Below are 27974 nucleotides of genomic sequence, written 5' to 3'. Positions count from 1 at the left end.
CAGAGCTTTTTATTACTTTGACTCTACCAGAAACATCTTGTCAAGTATCTACACCTCATTCAATGAATCTGACTTGGGCCATTTTCGTTCATGCCACTTAGCTTTAAATGAACCTTAATTTCTTCCTCTTGTGTAATAGCATGGGCCCAAAGGAACACATTAAATTTTCTATTACTGCCTCCTGGCAAAGAACTAGCAAATGAGACTCATTTTACAAGTATAGCCCGCTTTACACATGCTGTTAGCTGAGTACTGAAATTTGCTTAATTCTTGCATAGAGGGTTAAGAAAGGTAAATCCAAATGTTTTCCCACACCTTCATGCGTTAACATCCTCCAGCTATTTTAGCCCAGATCAGGATTAAAATGAAAGTATTTGTGAGGAATTTCTGAATTTCAAGCCCAAAACAGGATACTGAAGGAGAAAGTTTTCTGATCCCTAATTTTTGAGGAAATATAGTATCAAATTTCCTCTCATCTCCTTTGTCCTCATCTGGTGACTCATTCTGGGCAGACGTTTGTGAATAAGGAACACTGGGTATGGCTCAAGGACTGGATATTCTTAGGTTAATAAAAATAGACATTTAATAGTTCCTGACACTGAGGACTGCATGTGTTCCTCTGAAGTACTAGCAGTCCCTGCTATTCTATGGCATGAGAGACAAATCCAGGGTATCAGATTTGGGTCACCCTTAGCCACTCTGGACTTGATCAAGTAGACCTCTTTTCAGCCCTGTTTTCTTTAATTGCAGTGTCTGTCCCTTTCTTTAGCTATACAGTTTAGCAAATGCTACAGTATGCATAGTACTGTGAAAAGTTATTGATCTGGTGTATTTGGGACTACATACTATTTAAAAGTATTTCTAGCAATTCTCTAACATCAAACAGTTATGAACATTTAGCACTGAAACCTACAGCCAAACTTGTCAAAGGCCATTTACACAGGAAAGTACAATTTACATCTTGCTATCCTGTAACATCCTTAGATGCTTTAACTCAATGACTTAAAATGGTCTCTCCATTTTCCTGACCTGTGAATGGTTGCCATATTAGATATGCCATATCAATACACATCCCATTCGGATTTAAACCAAAAACTAGACTGCCAAGGGTAAACGTAGAAATGACATTTAACACTCTGGAGTATTACAGCTCTTACAAGATTACAATTGCTGACAATTTGTTACTGTACACAGAAAGGATTTTTGTCATTATCCAATCATAGTAAACATGGTATTTTATTGGAAAAAGACGTATATGTGTATGATGTATGCTCAGTTGTCAAGAGACTTGGAAAATCCCATTAATGTAAGAATTCCCTTAGGCAAGTCATGATGTTGTGGAAAATCGGCTACTAGCTGTGAACAGCTGTCATTCGAAACCTGCTCTAAAATTAATGTAATGCAAAATACAGAATGAAAACTTAGCTTAAGTTTTCTATTAGTGAAATTTCAACATCAGTAGCTAAAGACAGCCTGAAGACCATGTTCCTTGTTTGACACTTCATTTTTCCTGAATGACACACAGCTGTTATACCTAGACATTCAGAACTGAAACAGCTTTCTATACTTTGAAATTGGATCCCACAAACAATCTGAAGTTATTTTTCATGATAGGATGTTGCTCTACTTTCTAGGTCTTAGCTATATAGTCTAGAACACCCAAAAACTGTTTGGGGTTACAAGACCTTTCATAGTTCCACCTGTAACCAACAGATATGCAGGAAGGCAAAAAAGCTTCACGGCATTTACATATTAGGTGGTCTATGTTACTGTAGTCATCACAAAGCCTATGCATCATTTAAATTCCATACAAATTCTATCTTATAGGCGTCAGCCATACCTTATTGACTTTTGGAAATACTTGTTTTCTCAGTGCTAACCATTATTTATAGCACTTAAAGCTATTTAGGAAGAATCCAGGGGGATATATAGTGTCAATAAATGAAGCTATAGAACTGTAACTTCATAGAGAAAGTAAGATGGTAACAAGTTAAATGCAAAAACCCTACTTGGACAAATGGTTCTGATCTCATAGGAATTTAGTAGGAAGGTTAAAAAAAAAAAAGAGTAAAGACTTATCTCCAAGCATTAACATAATATTACATATTATTAATATTATTAACACTAATACATAACACTACTGAAGTGACACATACTCCTGTAGCAGTTTTTATGTAAATTCATTGGTAACAGTACTGTTCAGTAACCATGAAAATGTTGAGCTCAGAAAGCTGCACAAGGCTGTGAAAGAAACCTGTAGCAGAAATAGAAATAGACCTCTTTCTCATGATGCTTTGCTCTGTGTTCTTATAAATATAATTTAAACTATTATTATTTCCATTTCACTTATCAATGGTGTCTGAGTGACAAAATAAGAAATCTTCAATCCAGGAGTTAACTTACATTCTTCTTCCTTTGGATCGAGTTGTGTAACACTGACAGATAAGCGATCTACACGTTCTTGTAAGGAGTTGACTCTAAATGAGAAACTGTGTGCTTCATTGAAAAGTTCACCAAATATATCTTCAGCATATTTACCTGAAATATGAAAAAAAAAATAAAAACAATCAAGCATACTACAAGACAGCCAAATGAGTTTGCCCTGAAAAAGATTTCTATTTTAAGTAAATCTAAGATGCATGAGTATCACTTGTAACAACCTGTACTTACTGAGCCCATTAAGAATGCTTCAGAAAAGTAAATAAAAGTTAAATAAATAATTTGTAATTTATTTATCAGAAATTAAATTATTTAGTACATTACAGGCCAGATATTCAGCTGGTATAAATTAATTTAACTATGCTGATAAGCAAGAAAATAGACTGATTAGTTTCTTGGATATGTATAAAAGGATGATTTCCAGCACCTGGAGCTGCTCCTGTATGAGCAATAACTAATCTTTACAAGTGAAATTTATCTCAACATTTCTCAAAATGAAGCACAGCTTCCACTCCTACTGTACAGAGTACCTGTCAAAACAGAAGATCAGATATTTACATCTAGGTTAATTTGAACCAGCCCATTCAAAAAAACACACACTAAAATAATAAATCCTACGTTGAAGGATCAAAATTCTAGTAACTGACCAATTTATAGTCTGAAGTAAAAGAAGAATCTCCTTTGTTCACTTCAATGGCCATGACACATTTAGCCCAAAAGAGCAGGAGATTCAAATATCATGAGAAAAGGATCAGTAACAAGTTTCTTTTCTACAGAGTACTCCATATAGTGCTTCTAATGCCCCCCTACAACTTGAGTAGTCTGCCAATGCCACTGAAAAAACCCACCAGACTGCCTAGCAAAATTTGTAGCCACATTTCTAAAATACCACTTGATAGCTTTTAAAACTTTCTACCGTACTGTGCATATGTAATCTGTGTACTGTTTGTGCACTTACATTGGGTTTGGAAGTATAAATCTCACAAATTTCTAACTGCCTGGTCCGCACACAAGTTCTGATAGGTACCATAGGAAAGAATAGTTATGAAAATTTTGCCTTTGGTGAACAATACATCTTGCAGTATACATAAAAATGAGGACTTTTTTAAAAACACACATCAAAAGGACAAAAATTCAATCCCTACAGGTGCTGTGGAATCTACTTAAAGATACTATGGAGTAAGCACAAGGCCAGTGCATACCATTTATTAAGACTTAGGTAATAGCAATAGAAAACCAGCATGACTATAAACAACAGAATATAAAAGGGGGTAATAGAAGAAATGTACAGATGAAGAAAATAGAAAGGATCATAAATTCTGGCATATTAAACATAAAACCCAAAAACTAGCCTGAGGAACAACTAGCAAACTAATAATAAATATTCCTGCAAATACGTGAGGAGCAAGAAAGCCTTCCACGGAGTCTGTAGAGCCAGCTGGTAATGAAGGTATAAAGGAGTACTCAGAGAAGACAAGACCCCTGTGGACAAGCTAATTTAACACTTTCCACTGGTGTTCAGTGAAAGGAACTGGCGAGACCCTCCTGCCAGAACTCTCTGTGGGAGGCTCAAAGAAACTGAAGGGACTATGTAAAAATTACAAAACTAAATTGACAAAATGACCCCTAAAATATTAGTAACAATTTGTAAGTCTCCTTAATACACACTGAAGGGTGGCAAGCACAACAGTAAGGTTCAAAAATTTTTTCATGGAACATCTTGAGAGCTACAAGCCTGTAAGCCCGACATCCAGACAAGTTAGTATAAATCACTATGAAGAACTGAATTAGTAGACACCTGGATGACTCGTTAGAGAAGAGACAACAAAGCTTTTTTAAAGTGAAATCTCTGAAGGGTTTATAGGCACATGGATGGAGAGACTATGACCTAGTTAGATATCCAAGAGAGTTTTGAAAATCCTTAATCAAAGCTTTTTAGGAAAACTTAACAGATGGGGCATAATAAAGAAGCAACATGGCACAGATATATAATTCCCCAAAAGGTACAAAACAGGAGTAAATCACTGGACTTCACAGTTGAGAAGGTGAGTTTTCATAGGTTTCTGTACTGGACCTATTCTATTCAAGATACCCGTAAATGACCTGAAAAAAAAAGGAGATTAAAGTTTGCCAACGATACTAAGTAATGGAAAAGAAACACACTGACCACTAGTAAATACACAGAAACCCCAGCTGGTCGAAGAGGCTTCCACGCTGGAAAGAGCTGGAGGCTGGGAGATTAGTAGGAGTATAGTACACGCTTGCCTTGCTCTCATTCTTGGAGCATCTGCTATTAGCCACAGTGAGAAGCAGATCAAAGGTGCAGCCATTCTTAGAATCTTTAAGTTCCAGCCCACAGTAAAATAGAGATGGAAAGTTAGTAAAGTCTACTTAGCTGGCAACTCATCTAACATAAGACTTTCTAATATATGTCTTGAAACTCTGAGAAGCTTATGTTCTTTAACCTGTATCTGAAGCAAGAGAAATTATTTAAAAATGTGATCCACTAAGAGCAAGATTACTAAACTTTTAATACACATTTACTACAAATTTAATGTATTTCAGATAATATATTCAGATATACTGTTCATTTTAATTAGACAATTCATGTAATATTCAGAGACATGTGAATTAGCATTAAAATCAAGTGTAAAATTTCACGTATAGAATAAAAAGTAAATTGCAGGGGTCCCAAATCCAGTAACTTCCCTTTTATAGGTGTATTTTAAGGCTACAGTTTGTTTTATCTATATCATTTCATCAGGCTTACAATTCATCTATCTCATTAATGAGCTCCAATTGCAAATAATCTGTCTTAAAAATCTTTTCATTATCTTGCATACAGCCACAAACATATTGCAAGGAATAATTTGCCTATGTTTATGAACACTAATCCTCAAATGGGAAATACATTAAAAACAACCTGTCGTGTTTGAAGTGGTATGCCAACCATAACGTCTCTACCTACATGCCCGTTGGCAGCCTCTTTATTTAGCCTGAAGTATATTTAACTAATGCTTTTTCAAGCACAGCAAAATGTTTGCTTTTAGTGAAATGTACAACTTTGTTCAAAAGAATACTGAATGTGAATGTATATATGTATACAACATCTATAAACCAGTATTTGTTTATGTTGCTGTCTCTGTGTGTATTCTATATGAATATATCTTCAATTTTGCATGGATTACAAAAGATAACGATTACAGGTGATAACACTGAACAAAGTGTCACAAACTCAAATAAGTAAAAAAAAAAGTATGATAAAAATACATTAGTAAACAAAGCTGATCTCACTCTACTTAATTTATGGGTAATATGTTAGAAGAGTAAGGAATCAAAATTAATTCCATTATATAGAATGGATATTCTAAAGTATTATTAACATTTCAGAAAATTTACATCATTATGGGACTGCTTGATGAAAAACTCTAGTCCTATCATGCAGTACAATAAAGCGAATGACAGCTGACTATGACAATTAAAATAATAACGCCCTAGGATCTTGGTCACAGCTGGATACATAATACAAGCTTAGAAAGACCAGTGATCTTCATTTGCTTATTAAATCAAATGACAATATAGACTTCTGTAAATAAATTATTTTAACATCTGTAAAAAGCTTATTTTACTGTATTTGCAAAACTTGCTAAATTGACCAGAAATATACAAAAATTTGTCATTTTCAAAAGACAAGCCATATTCCTCCAATATTACTAGCTGTTCTCTCAGTCCATCATACTGGCATTTATTTTTATTAAGAGAGCACAAGTTTTTTTCATTTAAATAAGAGGAAACATTATTATTTATTTTTAATTAAGGAATGTATTATTCACCTCATTATTCTTTTCACAACTTTTGTCTTGTCTCAAAGGGCTCTATTCACAATTAACCCTTCAGTAAGAAAGGGATACAGGAATGCAGCTCCCTCTGGTGTCAGTCAATATCATTTTTTGTGACAGCGATATAAAATGTCTTGGAAGCAACATGTTGTCCTTCCTCCCCTAAGAATGTGCATGTATTTTGATAGTCTTTTTTTAACAATTATTTTCCTGATATTTAAAACAGACGTATGAGCTGAAAATAGAATACTAGCTAGTAGCTACTAGCTGAAAATAGAATAAAAATAATACTGCTCACTGCCTTCCTCATTTTTTTTAAATTAAGACCACCAAAACACGTATCATCCACTCCTGTTCATTACCATGGCAGCAAGTGTACAATGGCTTATAAAATCTGAAAAAAACAACTGATCAGTTTTACAGCTCTCCTCTTTCACCATTTGTTTCTCTTAAATTGTTTTATCTCCTAATTTCCCCCCTTAATTTCTTAAATATTTGTCAAGCATTGGCTTCCATGCACAAATGAATAATTTCTAACTATGCAATACACTAACATGAGGGGATACTAAGGTAAAAGAAAGGTTATTTTTGTCTTGTTCTGAGGGACTGGGTATGTATCAGATACGGAAGTCAACTACAATCACCATGTAAGGTGAACCTGAACCTTATTTCAGGCTAATTAAACAAAGCATGGCAAAGAGTTGTCTTACAAGTCTTATATATTGTGTTGTACAAATTGCTAGAACCATGCTAACATGCTGCCAGATCAGGGCATAAATTAGCAGTCCCCTCAAAACTCCAGTCTTTAAATTCACCTGAAGTACGCATTCTCTATGCTGTATCCAGTAGCAAACCTTAAGGAAAGGGCATTTAAATTAATCATTTTACAACAGTAGATCAGTTACCAGCAGATTTAGTTACACGCTCTCAGACAAGGAGTGGGACACAGGTCCTGAAGCAGGACTTGTGGAAGAAGCCACTTCTTTACTATCCTTTTGCATTTTTAAAGAAACAGAGTTCCAAACTATTCAACTGCATCTAAGCCTGAAACAGCATCCTGCATATTGATTATGGCATCAGCAGACTCTAGGAACCATGGTCTAAATTTTAAGTAGCTATCTAGATAAATAAATTGAGCACCTAAAGTGCTCAATGCCATAAAACAGCATCATTTGTTGGAAATCCAAGAGGATGACTGGTAAATCTCAAGCCAATGCAAGATGCATCAAGCAGGAAAATCAGAATGAGACAGTTGTCCAAAGTTGCCAAAAGTATTAATCTTAATTAACTTTGCCTTAACTAATCTGTCAAATTTCTGGAGGTCAGCAGGGAGGGGGGCTTAACATGTACACAAACAAAATCTAATCCAACATACTTATCACTGGAATTAAATTATAAAAATGTTTAATATATTAAATATGCCATGACATTATTAAACGCAATGTATAATGAGGTGTTATATAATTAAATTTAATATTATTAAACATTATTTAAATATTAAAATAGTAAATACATTGATATATTGAAATATACAAACCTCAAAATATTACAGTTTAAAAATATAGGTTTGGCAATTTGATTTTTTTAAAAGATGTAGAAACTGACAAAACATCAGAAAGAATAAGCTAAGAATTCAGTCTGTTATCCACCTATACACTATCATTCCTTGGTTTCTATTATTTCAATCCCATTCACACACTAAACATTTTTGCCCTAAAAAATAAAAGCATAGGACAAAAGCAGCTGTAAAACCTGTCTCGTGTCCTACTGCACAATCCCTTCCCAATATACTTACACTATTCAAAATTACATTATTCACAACTGAATAGTTCCTTCCTACACAATATAGTGCATATATTAGAAAATACTCTTTCAGAATAATTAGTTACCCCATAAGCCGCTAACAATATATACCCAGGGTCCCTTTATAAAGCAAAACAAGAAAGTTATTCTAAGTCTATTAATACATTTTTCCTCCTCCTTTAATTCTGACACATAATTTAACATATCCATTGTCTGTTGATTCAGCTTCAGAACTTCACTACATTAATTTTATTTAATTGAATGATTTAGCAAAAAAATCAAGGTATATCTGAGTTTCACCTGAAACCCTAGGCTTGTTTCTCATCACGATCATTTCAATCTTAACAGTTCAGTGGCTAGGAGATGGACTAAAAGCTAGGAGACTGAACTGTCTCCCAGGCTTGGAGATAAGAACCTTGGTAGATCCTTGAGACTTTAGTGGCTATGGCTGAGTGAGCTCTGAAAAGCAATGTACTAAATATTGTTCAGTGATGCTAATTAGGAAGCTACCATTATGAAGGTTAAGGGAAGTCCACAAGGACTGGATTTAAGGATTTTAGCAGGAATATCAGAGTAAGGAAGAGATAACTTGGTTCCTTTAGCCAGCAAAATTGAACCAGGCATTTATCAGACAACCTGATCAGGGTATCAAAAGTATCAAATAAACTGTGTTAAAGGCCATCTCTGAAGCAGGTCTGATGCTTCTTGTTGACATCCAAGAAGAAAAAGTCAGCCTTCAAAAATCTCCAGTCATGGAGCTCTGAGATATCATTTCTTATCTCCCACTGAGGACAGCATCAAGTAAACTGGCTGAGATTATCCATTAGGGATTCAGAAATCTGTGAAAGAGACTGCTGAGAGCTGGACCTGATGTTGAAAGCACCAGTCCTAAAGATCATTTCACAGGGAAGTCTTGTTCTTCCTTTCCTTTTTTAATATCACCTGAATTCACTGCTCTATAGAGGCAAGGAATTAATGACAGGTAGGACTTTTTTCTGCTAACACATAGTTGTTTTCAATGAGAAATTACTGACCATTTGTTCATCCCCTCATTACCATCTGAGGTGGAGACAAAAGAGCATCACATTACCAATACTGCCACTGCCAGGGAGACAACATCAAGCAATCAGACAGAAGTCTTTGAGGGGACAGGGGTCTCTGAAAAGCAGAGTAAGCCTTTAGTTTTCAAGTCCTTCAGTTCCCTTACCTCATAAGAACACTTTCTTTAGTGTTCCCTGGCACTCATAGTAATAACGAAGGAAGAAGGGTGACTAATGAAGAAAATTCACAGACTATTGAATAGGCTTGTGAGCACAGTGAGAAGGAGGATTCCCAGGGCAGGACCTGCATAGGGATCCTGCTGGTTCTCAATTACTGACTGAAGGTCTAGCTGCAGATCTGCAGAGACCGACCTCTGATCATGCAACATGCAGGGGCCTCACCATGTGCTGAAGATGTTGCCCAGACAGGATGAAGAAAGAGAGGCTGGTCTTTGAGCTGAAAAGGCCTGGTTCTAAAGATTAGTTGAAGTCCAAACACCTTGTTGGCAAGTATTTATGGAGAAACATTTCCTATTTATTGAATGTTAACACTCTAAGCCATGGCAAACTGAAGGTTTGCCCAAGGTGAGAAAATGTCTTTCAAGATGAGTGTTTAAAACCCTCTAGGGGATGGCATGGTAAGCAAAATTAAGGAAGAAAAGTTATAAGCATCTAAGAGGGAAGAAAAACGGGGGAAAATAATATGCTCGAAAGTCAGGGTTTCACTCCTGAAAACTAACAAATAAGGGGTGAGGAAAAGAAATAACTATCTAAGAGAACATGGTAGAAACAGGAAATAGTATGAAGAAAATATAGAAAGAGGGGAAGGGCTACTGAGGGTTCCATGTTAATTGAAAATTGTTTTCACTAACATAAAAGGCACTCCAGCTTAGCAAACAGAGTTATACAGCATTCTCTTTCTTTATACAGAGGTAGAAGAAAAAAAGGGAAATGACAGCTTGCTATGATTGAATAAAAGGCCTAGTCTGAATGTCTGCAATATAAATATTCATTAAAGGAACACACTCAAAAGGAGAAATGTTGTCCTCCCAAGATGGAGGTGTCAGAGACTGGGGCCAAGAACAAACCTCATCAGTTAGGTTTCTTATGTGGTACTGAGATTCTGTGTACAGGGAACAGCTGAATAAAAGGAAAAACAAGATGGGTCAATAGCTGTGAACAAAATGAGGAGGTTACATTCACACAAGAGAACTATTTATCCATCTTCTAACAATGGCACAGCTACACAGTGCTATCAGTTGTGTTTCATGTATGCTGGAATGCTATGGGCTGACATACACCAACATATACCAACTCAGGCAGTACTGGAGTACTAACATATCTGCAATATTGCTGAAAAAAATATGTAAGCACTTCTCCAAAACAGATACAGTCAGAAAGCAAGAAATACAGGGAAGAATGGCTAGGAAACTAGAACAGCTGTTGCTGTTGTCCAGAGAGTTTCTGTTGCCACAGTGCTAAGAAAAGCTGTCAGAAGAGAGATCCTTTTATTAAGCTAGAGAAGACTGGGAATAGACAGGGAAAAAATTACTTACTGGCAATTTTGTATGTTGGATCAAGACAGAATGATGTGTTTTCATGCTCCAGGGAGAAAGGCAAGGACTATCACTCAAAGCAGAAATAAATATTTCATCCTTTCATCTCTACTTCTTTTAAAGGTCAAAAAATTTCTCAAACTGAACAATTAAAAGCAACACATCAAATAAACTATGAAAGGATTGAGAATTTGTGTGGAGACACATAGCAGCTATTGCTGACATACTGATGTAAAGCTCTTTTCATTTTACATTAAAACACAGGAAAATAGAATTCCTGTCATTTAATAGGTATTGTTTCTGCAAGCATGTCCTACTTACACATAGTATCCAAGGTCATAGGAACACAGTCCTGTTCAGGTTGAAAAGACCTCCAGAAGTCATCTAGTCCAACACCCTGCTCAAAGCAGATCCAGTTAGATCCAGTTGCTTGACTAATCCAGTCAAGTTATTAGTACCTCCAAGAAGGGAGATCTAATGACATACATGACAAAACTCTACGCTTAGCTTTTCCAAATAATGGTTTTCAGTATCATTTAAAGTACCGGAGGCTCTAATTCCGTCACAGCGCTCTTTGTCCCTATCATATCAGAAGAAAGGTTAAGAATGGTTGGTCTTGAGAGTCATAATGGCAGGAGATTAATCCTCTCTTTGAGGGCTGGTAAGTGAAAAATCTTAGAGGCAGAAACAACTAAGTGCTAATCAGGTCAAAGACCACTCATTTAAATTTGCATAACTTCACCATCAAAAGCAAAAGCAGCTTTAGTTTAAAGGAAATGAAACCCAACCAGAACACTCAGTTTCCGCTCTCAGAGCGAAGCCTCGTTTCATCTACAACTTAAAGGCTGATTCTCAAACATACACATTATCCATACAAAACAAAAAGGCAAGGCCTGCAGAGAAGGTGGTTGCCAGGGGACTGCTGCAAAACCATGCCTGCTGGCTATGACTCACAGGCAACTACTAAAATTTATCTGCATGTCAGCAGGCCTCGCTGTACACCAGTAACAGTGACACACCAAGTGAAGACCGGTTATTTGGGTTTAAGCACATGAGAGAGAAAATTCCTATACCAGAACTCCCAAATCTTTTTGAATTTGTATTGCTACTAGCACAAACAGGCAGAAAAGCTAAAAGAATTCTGGAACAAAATACTTTCACAGGTACTCATACCGTTGTAACACCATCTCCATTTTTATAGAGTAATTCTTAATGTTGCTGAGAAATAAGGATTATTTTGCAAAACGTGTTTTATTTAATTGTAGAAAAAAATTTTTTTTGTTGAAAACACACACAGTATAAACCAAAAACTTACTTCAGTTGGTATAAACACTACCATAGAAAACCTACAAACACCATGATGCTGTTTAGAGGGAAGAACAAAAGATTGAAGTAACAGGTCCTGCTCACCAGTGTTTAACTTACTTATAAAAAATTCTGAATGACCTATTCTGGGCTTGCTGTCGCAGAGTAAGCCAGTGCATTTTCCCTCCTGTTTTACCTTCCTTGTCATTTCCAACATTGCATGCCTTTTTGACCACTAGTGAGTCACAAGTTCATGACAGAAACTCCTCTCAAGTGAAAACACCTAATTTAGGGCTCATCCCTATGTAAGTACACTTCACGTAGAACCACGTTCCTTTTACAGAAAATGAGTTTACATAATTACGGTTACATTCCCTTGAAATTATTTCTCTGTGCTATACATTAGGCAAGCCATATAACAAATGTGGGAGCATTCAATGGATATTCTTCAATACTCTTTTCCTCCCTTAATTGAGTTCTTTCTGTTCTGGTATTGCTTCATCCTGACCTCCTCCTGAGCACCTGTACACACAATGTCAGGCATAAGCTCTGTATACCAAGAAAACACAGCAAAGGCAGCCGAATCTCAATAGGTAAGTACTGAGACCCTGATGTTGAGTTAGAAGTTGGCTTTTTCTTCAAAATTGAAAAACCAAGTGATTTGTGTTGGTTGTTTTTTTTTAAGGTCAAATGAAACTTCCAAATGAAAATATCAAATGTAAATTTGGTATGCCACCTACAAAAGGCAATTCCCCTAGATGGAGTATATAATTAAATGAGAATTTTTAAAACAAGCAAACTAAAATATATGAATTCACTATTAATAAGAATGACTTGGAAGGGGAGGCTAGTACACAAACGGCTAGTCTGAGAAGGGCTTTTGGCGGAATGAAGCAAGACCACAGATGGTGATCATATACTGCATCCTAATCTGATATGCTCTTGGTTCACTGAAAAGAATTTACATAGTTATTTTCCTTGCTGTTGCAGCAGCTATACTAATAATGTTCATAGTTATGTGCTGTAAGCATTCCTGTCTTGATTGCATAATTCAGTGTCCTCAATTAGAGTCTTCAACCTAATAGCACCCTAACACCTTTGAAAGGCTGCCAAAACAGTCACCATACAGTATACCATCAAACCAATAACTAAATCAATCTAATTAACAAATTAGGCTACATCACCTATGACTGTAAGGTACTGATGGAGCTGAAAGGTTTTTCACACTGTAGATGTATATACATGCACATTTTAATATTTAATGTGTTGGTAGTCTTACTAATGTCCTAGTGGTTAAGAAGTGCCTGTAGTATTGGAAATTCAAAATGCTATCATGCTGGTGCATCTGACAACTTGTTAAAGTTGCCATAACGCAAAGAAAAAACAACCCAGAAACCAGCCTTTCCAGAAAAACTCCTTCAGAATTCTAGAGCCTGAGAAGTATTCACTCCTCTCAAATGCACCGAGGGAAAAATTGTTGACAGAAGGGAGAAGAAGGAAGAAAAATCTTTACCTGTTTGAAATACTATGTAATAATTACATTTCTGAGTTTATTATTTTAAAAGGCAACTACTTTTTTTTCTGAATGACCACAACATGACCAAGGGTTTAAGTTACAAGAATTAAGTAACCAGTGATACGTTCCTCACTATGTCATATTCCCTACTCAAGAATTGCTCTAAGGTTAGCAATTACTGACTTCATTAACTACGAGATATCTTTTTCTGTCACATTTCACTGGTAACAGAACTATATGGCTGAAAAGTTTTAAGATGTGCTGCTGGAAAAATTCCTAGCTTTCTTTCACAGAAGTCCATGCTAGTCATTAGCCACAAAAGGAGTACATTCAAGGAGCAGCCACAATTTTCTACTGAGAATTTGAAAAAGTGTTCCTACTTCAACCACAAAAACTGTGTCTGTAAAATATATTAGTTCTAAATACAGCTATTAGGACATTGTACTTACTGAGACTACTCAGTTGTCTGATTATATTTGCCAAGGAGATATTGGTGACACATTCCAGTTCATTCTTGATACCTCGGGGCAGAGCTGTGTGGCACAGGTGCCTGGGGTCTATGTTCCTTTTTACCAGCGGCATTCTGAAATGTGTCAGAGGACCAGCAAACCTGTAAAGGAGACAAAATGCTGTTATAAGTTTAATTCTATTTTAAATTCAGATTATGTCTAAAGTTAAATTGACTAATCCTAACAAGATAAAAATACCTCCATAGTACTGATGGAATTCATTGCTCTGTGAGTACATAAATCTTTTCTTCTTTGCCCAATGAAAGACTATTTCATTCTCTCTCTTTAAACCTTTACCTGTCTCAGATGCCAGTGAAGTGACAAATAATTTTTTACAGTTCATGCTTTTTTCTTTTTCCCCCTGAAAAAAAAGACAGGAAAATCTTTGCGGTACAAAAACATTAAAGAATGTTTTCCTTCTTTATGGACTACTTCCTTATTCAGGCCAGGCAAAGTCCAACAACAAATTCCCTTTATTATGAGGTCAAAGTCAAACCAGTTGCTTATTCCACCTGAAAGGTAGATATGATCCATTCATTATGTAATGTCACGCTACTAGCAGGAGTCACCCTCCTAGTCTAAACATCGCTTCTAAATTATACCGAATCAAGGTAAGAAAAGAGAAGAAGTTTCCATTCCACCTACACTGCTACTGGCAATAAATTCAGCTAAGAACACATCTTCCAAATACAAAAGTCTCCTCAGTAAACTTCTAGTGCAAAGTCCTCCACAACTCAGAAATCCTACCCCTCCGCACCTTTCCAAATCCACATATGTTAAATTAATCAAGAGTCTTTACTAGTTCTGCAGACAGCATAAGAATCATCTCAGGCTGTGAATTCCAGGCTTGTAATTTTCTGCACACACGGCACTGATTGGAAGGAGTTTCCCAGGGGGCAAGTTATGCCTCTCATCTTCTTAGTGCTGCTTATTAAGATCTGTCTACTAAAACTTTTCTTCATGAAAAATGGATTCCTTAAAATTCTGTAATTTTTCCATCATCTGTCATGTAAAACTCTGACTGACCAATGCAAACCTCCCATTTGATACGCAGAGAATGGATACGCTTGGTATCGGTATAACTTAGTCTCACATCCCATTGCAGAAGAGATTACACTTTCTCCAGACAGCAAGGCAGACAAGTTTTCCACAAACCAACCTGCAGTCCTAGTCCCTCAACCAGACAGCTTGCCACAACTTCACCTGTCCTCTGCTTAGAAGCTTTATCCCAAAATGTTCCCAGGATGCAGATAGGGCTTCGTGTTGTGCCACAGAATGCATCTTCCCTACAGTATGTATTTAGCCACGGTTATCTTTACTTGGTCCAAACGGAGAGATTTTTTGGATAAGAATAACATAAGACCATGGCAGTAGGGCTGAAATTTTGCTGACCTAGAATAGCATAGGGAATTAAAAGAGTCAAAGACAACTGTAATGGAGTATTTTCCTCTCACAGACTGCTTAGATTTCTCCTTGCCACTTTTCCTGGGAGTATATTCTTTCACTGAAGCCAGAGCTCATAGCTGAGGGACCCAGGCAGGATCCTGAAGTCTACCTGAGAAACGCCTCTGTTTCCAGGATCTGATTAGACTTCATTTGTTGCATTTTAACACCATGTCTCCTGCCCTTATTTTCTTGAGAGAACAATGAAAAATATTTTATGCTTTTGAGGGATAAAAACCAATGAAAATAATTATTCTAGTCACTGGCTTAAGGGAAAGATTATACAGATCCTAAAAGTTTGTAATTTAGTTTCCCAATATTAACAGCAAAAATTATGGAAGTGTGCATGGGGCAGGAGTAAATTATAAGAACAGATTTTTATTTTTATTGTATAGGAATATCCCAAATCTTTCTAGTCCCTCAATACCCAAGTACTAAAAAGCTAGCTGCTGCATACAAGCTAAATGAAATTAAAAGTGCAAATCTGAACACTGTCTCAGATAGAAGCAATGACAAAGTGTTTATAATTAAAGTGAGACTTTATACCTGCTGGTACAAGACACAGATGTAGCATGAAGCAAGGGAGATCAAACAGGCCCCACCAGCAGAGCTTCTGCTGTCTTAGGAGCGTGCAACCCCTCTCCCCCCAGTGACAGGACCCTGAAGAAACCCTTAACTACAGGTTCGTTATCACGGTTCCCCAACAGAAAATAAAGGAACCATTCTGTCACTGTCAAAGAAACACAACAAATGATATGTGAGCAATGTTCTACAGAAGCAATTAAATATTAATTCCAGAGTTAAGCCCTTTCTTGATTACTGCTTTAATGATACTGTTGTATAAACAGCACAGTAGGCAAGCCTTTTAAAAAGAGGTCCAAACAAATATGTAAAGAAACTTTTTTACAGACAAATTAAAAATCTAAATATAAAAGAAACTTAAATAGTCTTTATTTCTATCTATCTAATATAGATCTGGGTTATAAAGGTAAAAATATCTGTAGATACCAAGCATAAAAGCAGTTGAAGGCTAGTGCATTTCTTCTTTTGTTTTATCTTATTATAATCAAGATGTTAGTTAAGTGATGATATTGCTCTCCCTCTTTGATTTTATATCATTCACGAAAAAACTTGTCCAATTTATAGCACGTACAGATAATAAAGCTTCAGATGCCCAAGTGACAGATACTTTAGAAAACTGTGCGTAATAGCAATAAAAAAAAAAATCTTGAAAGTAATTCCAGACATTAGCTAGATTTTAAGTAACAGCATTTGAGTGTGTACTGCCCTTTACCAGTCTGATTTGTCTCTAGAACACTTAACAAAATAGCTGAAAAGATGCAGTATTGGCCCAAATATTTTCTCCAACAGGCATATAAAGATGCTGCACAAGCAGAGATTAAGCCAGAACTCCCTGGACCTCAAAATGTAAAACTCAGAACCTGAATAAAAGTCCATTTAAGACAATGGAAATTTTCTTGCTTTGACCTCTCTAGAATTTGCAGAAAATCTACTCTTCGACATTTTTTTCTCTCCAAAACTCCACAAATACCATTTTCTAGTATCTGAATAATGCAGTTGTGGCTGTCCTTACCCAAAGATATAGTGTAACAAAAAAGGTAGCAGAGGGAACAGTAAGTATGGTAAAAGGTATAGTTTTAAAACAAGAATAAACTCAGAAGGGAAACAAACAACAGAAGATCTAACTGACACCTTCCAAATTATGCATCATGTTTGAAAACTATGCAAAGCCTGAACAGAGAGTATTTCCCAGTTTCCCACAGAAACAAGAACAAGTAGGCAACGAAGGAAAATAATACTCAAACATGCTTAAAACAAAGGCAGAGGCACTTCACACAATGTTTAATAAATTGTGGAACTCATTGCCACAGGATGCCGTACACAACAAAAGTACCTTCCGGTAATTTGTCCACTACGGACCACATATTCTTTGCAGTTTGTTGCAATCACTAGAAGGTCTTGATGATTCTTCCTCAATCGTATTTAGCGATCCCAGCACGGGAGCAACAGGTGTGCAACAGCAAACAGAACTTTACTGTACCCAAACAATTTCTTCGCTCCTATAAAAGAGGTCTTTCCTAACGCAGTTCTTAACAGAAACCTGAAAAATTCTGAAATCACTATATTTACTGTGCAGCTTTAGAGCTGTGAAAGAGGAAAAAACAAAAAAGGCATTGTTACAATCTAGTACAGCCTTTAGGTTAAAAGCAAAAAAATAAACACCCCCACATACCCTGCTCCCAAACCATACGTTACCCAAGCCACTCGGGCAGCAAAGGAAAAATTCATTCCGAGATCATAAAATCCTGTTACCACGGTGCTCCCAAGCAAGCCCTGGAAACTGTTCATAACCCCAGCCAGGCAGAAGGGAGAAGCAGCTTGTCAGTGCCTAAGAGGATCCCTAGGCTGGAAGGTTACATGACACCTCCTTAGAGGCTTACAGTTCTCCTGTCACACAGGTCTCGGAGCTCTCCCTCCCCTCAGCCCCACTGCTCCCCAGCTCAAAACGCAGGGAAGGGAAGGCAATCCTCAAACATGAGTATCTCCTCTTCCCTACTGCCCCATACAAATCTTTGAGGTAATTCTTAAGAAGCAGCGCTAGTTTACACTCGAGTTACATGGAAGTGCTTTACTCTATAGTGATCTTAAACTGAAACTCCTCTTTACAAGGAGATGCGATCTGATCTCTTTCGCAGAGCCACTATTGACAACTCTTCTCCCTCACTTCCTATGCATCCTTTGAAGTACTCTGAATCCACTCGAGAAGCCAACTCTAATCTTCTTTACAAACCCCTCTGCTACTTCAGTTGCACAATGACTGGCACAACCTCATCGCCCACACATACGCTGCGAGTACGAGTGCAGAATACAAATGTGTGTACATAATGACTGTCTAATGTTTTTTATTAATCTATCATGCTTTGATACATGATTTTTTAGGAATTAGGTAACATGCTCCAGTTGCTTTTTCAATTAATTCCTATTACTTAAAAAACTGCAGAACAATGGCACTAATGAAAGTTCATTAATATCTTTTTAGAAGAACAGCTTTAATGGGATTTGACCACACTTCTTTTCAAAAGGCAAGTCGTTTAGTGTGCTGCACAGCCCTCTTCAGTTATTAGGGGCCTTACGGGTGACGCTTTTCTATCTCTGTCTCTTACTTCTCAAACACTGCTGGCAGCAGCTGAGAAACCTGCTTGTGCCTGCGCTGCAGGAGCAGTGCTGCTTCCACGGCTCCGACCACGATGGTTTCACCCGGCTGCTGGCGCCCAGAGAAGGCCCTGGGGAGCACTGCTGTAGGAAACAGCTAACGTTTTCCCTTCGATATGCTCCTGGAGAAATATTTCAGAATCGCAAGATGTGTGGAGAAATGTTACATTACTAGAAGCTTGTGAAAAATTTGAAATGTCAGTTGTCATAGTAATGATTCAGGTTTTCTAGCAAGTACAGTAAGACAAGTAGAAATGAAAGCACAACATTAAGGTGGGAAAAACTAACTAACCTGCCCAACAGTTTAACTGCTAATTAAACTATACTTCAGTTTTACTTTCAGAAGACTAATGAAATTTCACGATCGCACATCTTTTTTAATGAAAGTTTACTTCTGATTAGGTTACATTTTGTCCTTACTAAACTTGACGTTATTTTCTTAGCATTAATGAAAGACATTCATCTATAATTTTGATATAATATACCAATAATGCAGCACTGAATGTCCTTGCTTTCGTGGAGTTAAATTTAATCCCAACAATTTCTATAGCATATCTTTATGCCTTAATATTACCATACTTGTAATTTTTCTTTACCAATGTGCAACAGCAATGCCTTTCATATGCCTCATTTAATTGATCACGTTCTAGCTGCTGGCAGAACAGACCACAGTTTGAAACACAACAATCAATTTAACACTTCCCCCACCCACCCTTAGAAACAGAAATAGAATATACAATAGTTTTTATATTTGCTTGCATAATCATGTACTAACTGCATCTACACTATACAGACTTTGGACAGAATGAAAGTAGCTAATAAAAATCTGCAAATGTGTTAACAAATCTGGTAAAATCAAAATTCTATCAGTTAACAAAACAAGCCCATTCTCTTATCAAATTTTCTTTTAATTATACCACGAGACATCATGTAATACTAGTTGCAGAAAATCCAAAGATGAAGATCTTGTAATACACACCTCTACTATGAAAAGGCAAATGTGCAAAGACTTCATGCAGCTTGTTTCTCTGCAGCTCTCACTGCAAGATCAAGGTCCAGGTAAAAGCTTCAGAAAAAACAGACACCAACAGTATGGTGTCCTTCAAGAAACTAGGCTACTACCACCTACTGCTAAGCTAACATAACGATTTTAAAACTCTAAAGGCAATTAACATCCCTTAGAGGGTACATCTTGGAACTGACAAGATGACAACTGACATCTTAAATTGACAATTCAACAGAAATGTGTTAAAATTACAGTTTTGCAATCCTTTCTGTTATGAACCATGTCACAGAATGAAAGATCTCCTTGGAACACTTCCCTCAAATCTCAGTCTTCTGCAACTTACTCTCAAAAATTTTTCTAACTGCAAGTGACGAGGAAAAGATGACCTTATTGTAACTAAAAAGCAGTGTCAAAGAAAATAAATGCAAAATATTTTACTAGACAGTGATGTTGACATCACTGCTGTTTAAGAAGGAGTGTAAAGTGAATTGTTACATCTTAAGATCTCCTATACTAGATTGTCTATTCAAAAAAGTTTTTACATATTTGGTCAACGTAAGGAGCAATGCCTATTTTAGTGTATGTAAAGGAAGTTGATAATTTATTTTTTATGAAACCACAGTCACTAATCAAATATTTTATTTGTAGTCACAAATATAAAAAATACCATTCCTGAAGTAATAGCAATAACAGTGTCTCAAACATTCTCTAAATAGTCTATTGCTGAACTAAAGGTAAGATTATGCAGGGATGGATTAGTATGTCAATGGCCCACTGAAATTTCTATCTCAGCAACATTGTATAGGAAAGTATTTGATTTGCAAGATAATAATGAATAGATTGTAAAAAAAAATCTAACTTATATAATTATAAAATGTATTTAAAATGCATTTGTAATTTTTATTCTGTATTTAATACTGACTGACTTCTGTATTGGTTTAACTGTCTCTGACAATTATTACAGAACAATCTGTAACCGTCTCAGTACATCTGTAACGTCAGATAAGCAGAAAACAGACAATGTAGTCACAAAAATGGGTAGGACTTGAGTTCTACTCAATCTCTAAGGCATAGTTACAGACAGTGCTAAAAAAATTACTTTTCAGCTACTACCATCCAGCCAATCTTCTCCCAGATGTGTATCGTAAGATTGCAATCTCTCCCCATGAATGCGTGCACACCTGCACACACAGAGGCACACTCATCTTTAAAGCACGTGGAAAAAACATTTTAAAATTATGGGTTTGATTACAGACACAAGTCGCAACTACATCTACTTCCTTGCCAAAATTTCTAAGTTTCACCTTTATTCAGCTAAACAAATAAAAAAAGGGCAGTAATTTTTTACACTGGAAAAAAAAATGTTTATTTTCAGCCCTATATTGGTTGCAACTATGATGAAATAATATAGTAAAATGAAGGCAATTTTGGCAAGTTATGGGTGGGAAGAAATTGAGTGATTAATTATTTGCATGCTGACTTTTAAGAGCTTTATCTGTGATAAATTAGCTTTTCCAAAAAATCTTAAATAGTTACTGTGACTGAGATGACTCCAGCGATGGCAGCAGAATTCTCAATATGGATAATGCTGCAAAATATGAACCCCTAGTATCAATGCAGCAAGTACAACTTCTTTCATAGAAACAGCAGCAGTATTTCAGGGGAGAAAGCTGACGCACCAATTCATAAGGACAGGGACTACCTCAAGTTTTGGAGAAGACAACAGCATATTTTCACTGAGTGAAACACTGCAATCTGTGTCGAGTCAACAAGCTACGTCTAACAAAATAAAGCACCATAGCATGCAGCCAGCACTTTCTACTGAGTGAGTCCAGCCCTCAGGGCTTCCATACCACTTCCAATTCTGTTGGGGAAGATCTTTTAAAGTTTGACTCCCTCTACAACCCGCTGTATAGCTTTGGGCTTCCTCAGGGTCCTTACACACTTGTCTGGAATTCCTCCCACCTGTGTTTTGTTTGTGCTGTCACTGGCCTCTCTTGAACCAGTACACAAATGACAGAGGTAGTCACCATCATTTATACAGTCCTCTCCTCCCCTCAAGCCCTAATGAAAGATTTCACTGCAATCGTGTGTACAGAGCAAAAACCTAAGGTATCCTAAATACAAGGAGAGAGTACTCAGCTCAATATTGGTTTCTGTTTCCCAATACAGGTGTAAAATACAATAGAGTTAAATAAACAGCATGCAGATTTTGCAAATCTCATCCCTTTTGTTAAGCAGAATTCCTATGAGTGAAGTGGAATTCAAACACAAACAATTCAGAGTACAGCAGCTTACAAACTGTGGCTTTTTTAGATGGTTTCTTTCTACAAGACTAAGCTCAGCTTGATGTCACATAACTGAAGTTTTTCCCTTTGTTTTCACCTGTGATCTTCTGGAATATAAACAAGTACCTACTGATTTGTCAATTTGTTAAGCATCGATTCTTTTAACCATGTTGCCTCCTTCATTCTTCCCCACTTCCAACAGCTTCTATCTTACTATGCTAAGTGTCTTTTAAATGTAAGTTGTTTATAACAAATTTAACAAATCTACAGCAAAAGCAAAAAAAGTTCAGCTGCCATAAATGCAGTTATTTGATGTGTCTTGCTAATAACTGTCAAAACATTTCTGTTTGACTTAATAAAGACACTATGTAAATCAAATTGCTCTTGGGGGAAAAAAAAAAAAAAATCAGGTTCAACACTACCTACTCTGAACAGTAGGACTCCTGGGGACAATAAGACACTAAGCCAGTTGCATTTCTGGCTCACAGACGAAATTCAATGAACAAAGTTAGACGCGACACCATTTAGCATGTCTACAGCAAGAAACATTTAGACTCACAAATTTCCTTCACAGTAAGTATTTTAAGCAAAAATGGAAATTAATAAAGACAGTGAACTTTTGGGGGTATAACAACTTACTTCCAAAATATATATAACAAAAACCACAGAGTGCTCAAAGAATAAAATTTCTGATTCAAAAAAATCCCTAAGTATATTAAAAAAAATCCAAACCAAAACGCTAAAGATTTCCAGATGTTAGATCATAATTAATTGGTATTTGTTTTTTGACCCTTACAATTCTACTTCTCAGTATCTTTAAACTAAAACTTTTGTTACATATATGATGATCCAATCCCTTCATGACCTGTGATATTTTTAGTTTACAAAACAGTAAACAATCAGAAACTGAATAGAATATAATTGCATTCTTCAAATCCAAATCCAAATCTTAAAGATACAAAATACTAATCACCAATTCTTTTCCCTCCAATATTGAAACTACAGTATTAAACTACAGTGAAGACTTCCAAAACCAATCTTGTGAATAGTTCACAGAAAAGATGAGAATCATTGTCCCCAAACAGGCACAAGCTCTAATGACACCTTACTACAAATAAAAAAAAAAAAAAAATTAATTAAATTCATCTTACATGTTCATGTATTAATGGATAAGTCACGTGGAAACCATTGCACTTTATTGTTAGGATACTAATCAAGGAAAAAACAAAAGTGACTCTTTGCACTTATGCTTCTGTTAGGCTTTCTGAAGAAGTTAATTTAAAAAATATAAAACATATGCACAATGTATTTGCATTATATACATGCACACACACATACTGCTACCTCTAAATAGAAATCTTTTAAATTATTACATGTAAGATTTGAAAAAAGAGCTGCAAAATTTCTTATCAGCATTTCTAAATATTATTCAGACTACCCTGTACTCGTTAGTTTTCTCCTAGTGAGCTCCTGTCAGGTCATTTGATTAAAAACAATTTTGGAAGTATCCTAGGTTCTAATTTAGGTATAGCCAAGAATGCTCAAATTAATTTTTGATTACAAGTTTTCCTCCATTCCCCAAAGGCTAAAAATGTATTAATGCATAACATACTATGTGATTTGAAATTGCTTTTTGAGACCTATGTTTTATCTGGTGACATTTTTTCTCTCAGCATTAATCTAGTCTTCCTGTTAACAGTTTCTACGTATGGTGCATAACACAAAAGCCCTATGATGGATTGCAACAAAAGCTCTTTATTATAGTCTTGACAGAGACAGATAACTAATCCACTGTTAATTTAAAATCAAAACCTTAGTACCAGAACTAAGGGTACAGCTCCTGTAGGTTTAGCATATCTATCATAACATACTGCTTTTGAAGATTTTCTACAATTTTTCTTGAAAATGTATATTCTATACATTAACAGTTACCTTTGTTACATATTCCTTTACCAGTTCAGGGCGGGACCTATTAAACGCACACATCAATTTTATAACTTAATTTTATAAAATATACTAAACGCATGTAAAATGAATGCCAAGATACTTCTATTGCATGGATACAACTACCTGCTTTTGAACGGACAGTACGTCGTGGCAGTAAATTATAAATATTTAAATAAAAGGTACCTGAACTTCCCAGCTGCTAAGAAAGGTAACCTGGTAGGTAAGGTAAGGAAGGTAAGGTGTTCCACCCTGGCTACAGCACCTCAGCGGTGCGTTGCCAAATTCCAGAACTCCCCACACCGAGGGAGCCCCCGGGCTGTGGCACTGTTAATCGCAGCCAACATCGCCCACGCTGGCCCGCTTCGAAGCAGGCTGGCCCTCGCTCAAAGGCATTAGAATTCAACGCACAGTGCCCTGCCTTAACAACAGAGCTGCCCTTACAAAGGAAACACAGAAGCGCTCACCCCCGGTGACCAAAGCCTGCCCTTTTTCCCCAGACACAAGTAGAGAACCCCCTGAAGGCAGAGCGATTAAGAAATAATTATTCCTTTGATACCAAGCCACAGCTGGTAAATATTAAATTATGATGTGCCAAAAATGAAAGAAATGAGCGGCTGTGCCTGGGTGACAAAGGGAAGGAAGGAGAATACGACAGTCTGGGCCTTTCACGGTGTTGACCTTACTGCTGAATCCGAGAAGGAAATTGGATGCTAATGAAATAATAAATAACATCGGGAATCTACAGTAGTAATGAGACCAATGTACAGAAGGCTGTGACTAAGAAACCTCATACAATGCAGGAGCTACTTAGGCAGTTCCCATATCTTAATCCACCAGTGATACACACTATACTAAGTAGTACTCACTTGCTAAACTAAATAACAGGTGTCAACAATGACTATCAGAAGCTTTTCATGCCTCACAACATTACTTGAGATTTGAAGAAGTGATGTCAGCACTGCAAGAGACAGAGATAAGCCATGTATTTCAAAACGAAATTTTCACTGCACTTTATGCTATGATACCAAATGCGTAAATGCATTTTATGCTAGGATACCAAACCCATGAATGACAGATTACTTGTTTTAATCTTCACAGTTTTAAAGGAAGAATTGTACATCCCAGCTATCAAGTGGGATGTACAGATGCGTAATAATCACCTTATTATTACTAGCCGAGCTTCCTTGTAGATGAATTTTTCCCCCTTGTGAACAACATTTTGCCCTGTCTACTGCCATTTATGCTACTTAAGATGTTTGAACAGACATGCTGTGGGAAAAAGTTATTAACATTCACAGAGAAGTTGTTTACTTTTGAACATAAATGTTATTAAATATTCAACAGTCCAGAAACTCCGATGTTTTATATTGTTGAAGGCTAGAAACTGATCATTTCATCCTTCACTCAGTATAATGTCAAAACTCCCCACTGAAGTGAATAAAAGATTTGCAACGTAAAGACTGGAGGACTCAGATGTGCTTGTTTCCTACCCAGTGCAGTGCTGTTTGGGACAATAATTTTTCCAGTATTTTTCCCATTCAATTTTCATCATTTGAGGCAGGGGGCTTCCAATAATTTCTTGGGTAAACTCTTCTACAACCAACTACATCTCACACACAGGAAAACGTGTCAGTTTTCCCTCTTTCCCTCTCAGTTTTGTTCCCCTTTCAGATTACATATATTAATCCTTATTTATTGTTGTTTGTAACCTTCAGGTATTTAGACATGTCATACCCTTTCTTTGCTTGCAATTCTACTAAGTTATATATTACTGTTCTTATTTAGCAGGAAAAAAAATTGAAGTGTCACTAATTCCAGTAATGTTTATTACTCTTACTCAAGTACTGTCTAATTTATCAGCATTATTCTAGCAATGTAGTATTCAAAATCGAAAACAGCATTCTGGATGCATTTGTGTTACATGAGCACACCTAAACAAGTCTAAACATCAGGATGGTATTTAGCCGACAAAGTGCCCTCGTGGCCCAGAAAGCCGATCACATCCCGGGCTGCATCCAAAGCAGCGTGACCAGCAGGTCGAGGGAGGGGATTCTGCCCCTCTGCTCCACTCTGGTGAGACCCCACCTGCAGTACTGCCTTCAGCTCTGGGGTCCCCAACATAAAAAGGACATGGACCTGTTGGAGCGAGTCCAGAGGAGGGCCACGAAGATGATCAGAGGGCTGGAGCACCTCTCCCATGAAGACAAGCTGAGAGAGTTGGGGTTGTTCAGCCTGGAGAAGAGAAGGCTCTGGGGACACCTTATTGTAGCCTTTCTGTACTTAAAGGGGGCCTATAAGGAAGATGGGGACAAACTTTTCAGCAGGGCCTGTAGCGACAGGACAAGGGGTAATGGTTTTAAACTAAAAGAGGGTATATTTAGATTGGACATAGGGAAGAAATTCTTTACTATGAGTGAGACACTGGAACAGGTTGCGCAGAGAGGTTGTGGCTGCCCCATCCCTGGCAGTGTTCAAGGCCAGGTTGGATGGGGCTTGGAGCAACCTGGTCTAGTGGAAGGTGTCCCTGCCCATGGCCAGGGGTTGGAACTAGGTGATCTTTAAAGGTTCCTTCCAACCCAAATCATCCCATATTTCTATGAATACTTTCAGTTATACCATTATTTGTTACTACCACCTACTCTAGATTTGCACCTGCAGAAATTCAATTTTGCAAGTTAGGGTTGGGTTTTTTTCCTGATTAAGTTTTCATGAAAGTTTAAAAACTTGTTATATTTTAATAAATTCTTATATTTCATAATTTCTGCAAGCCATAATTTAGAACACCTTAAAACATATCATAAGGAAAAACTTATTTTCCAGACAAAATTAGATCTCCTTTGTAATTTCATAAGCAGCATTTAAACACCTCATATTTATGTATGTATTTTTCCCTAAATTTAAATACTAAAATTAATTCTAGCCAGCATTTACTGTCACTGTCCATGTCTGAGTTTGAGAAATATTTTTGCCAGGAAAGGAATAAATATTGCAGAGAAAACTAATTTTTTTTGTGAACACTGGAACTAATTGAAGCTAGTCCTCCCAAGGCTTTTGTGTCATGGTTGACTGTGAGTTTTAACTAAAGCTGTTCCCGTAATTGGGATATCTGTAAGGTGCCTTTCCTCTCTGGTTTCCTGTATCTATTTACATGTAAACTAACACTGTCACCTTTCCATTGCCCATAACATTTGCAAAGACATACATTTTCATAATATGTGCAGGAGTTTAACAATGTTTCAAGTATCTGTTCCCCTATGAAATTTGTCTCAAATCAGACAGCAGTTTAGAAATTATTGGGATGAAATAGGAATCATAGACAAAAAGACAAAAGAATGACTGCATTCACCTCCTTTTCTTGACCACACATTGGGAAACTTGATGTTTAAAATAACCTGGTTCTGTGCTATGCTTCAAACAATTATTTTAAGTTACTAGCATAAATAACTGGAGGCACAAACATGAAATAAGAACATTTTGAAATTCACACATTCTTGTACTTTCCGATTTGGGCTTGGAAACACAAAATCCATGGGAATGAAAACTGCAGTCACTAAACTGGAGATGCCACCTCAGTTTCAAGCAGACACAAACCAGTCACATTTGGAAGCTTTGCAAGGGAACTTACCTTCACAGGGTCAGAAGACTCTTTTCTGTTGTGTGTTCCTCTTACATCAGACTTCTTAATAAAGGGACCATAAACATACCCCTACAAGGCTTATGGCATCATCATTATTAAATCACTATGACCAAAAAACCTGCACGTACATATTTATGAGGGAAAATAAGGTGTTCCCAGTCTGCAGGGAAAACATCCATGGCCCTCAGGACCATTACATGTGACAATCACAGTATCTTCTGTGATATGGGAAACACTGAGTAAACACAATTCACTGCTGGCTCCTTTGAGGGAGTCAAGGGACTACAACATGAAAAGGAAAAGAAAAGAAGATGAATCTGTTTCTTGTTTACAATACAGCAAAAAGTTTAGCCCAGCCAGCCATGAGGAAGGGCAGACCTAGTAATGGAGTTAATAAATTTGGCTCCTTCTT

At 36.7% G+C, this 27974-nt stretch overlaps 1 protein-coding gene across 1 annotated transcript in view; it reads right to left on the bottom strand.

Annotated features, from left to right (window-relative positions):
* Positions 1-27974, bottom strand: part of WASF1 (WASP family member 1) — a 102530-nt gene that overhangs the window by 15563 nt on the left and 58993 nt on the right. Inside the window, exons 2-3 of the mRNA XM_075046393.1 lie at positions 13948-14108; positions 2404-2538 (exon numbers count right to left, since the gene is read on the bottom strand). Coding sequence (XP_074902494.1) covers positions 2404-2538; positions 13948-14080 — 268 coding nt within the window. The 5' untranslated portion in view covers positions 14081-14108. The remainder of the gene's footprint in view (positions 1-2403; positions 2539-13947; positions 14109-27974) is intronic.

The sequence above is a fragment of the Buteo buteo genome, chromosome 15, assembly GCF_964188355.1.
Source record: "Buteo buteo chromosome 15, bButBut1.hap1.1, whole genome shotgun sequence".
NCBI classification, from domain to species: Eukaryota; Metazoa; Chordata; class Aves; order Accipitriformes; family Accipitridae; genus Buteo; species Buteo buteo.
Note: the sequence above shows the minus strand (reverse complement) of the source record. Positions and strands in the feature narration are given on the sequence as shown.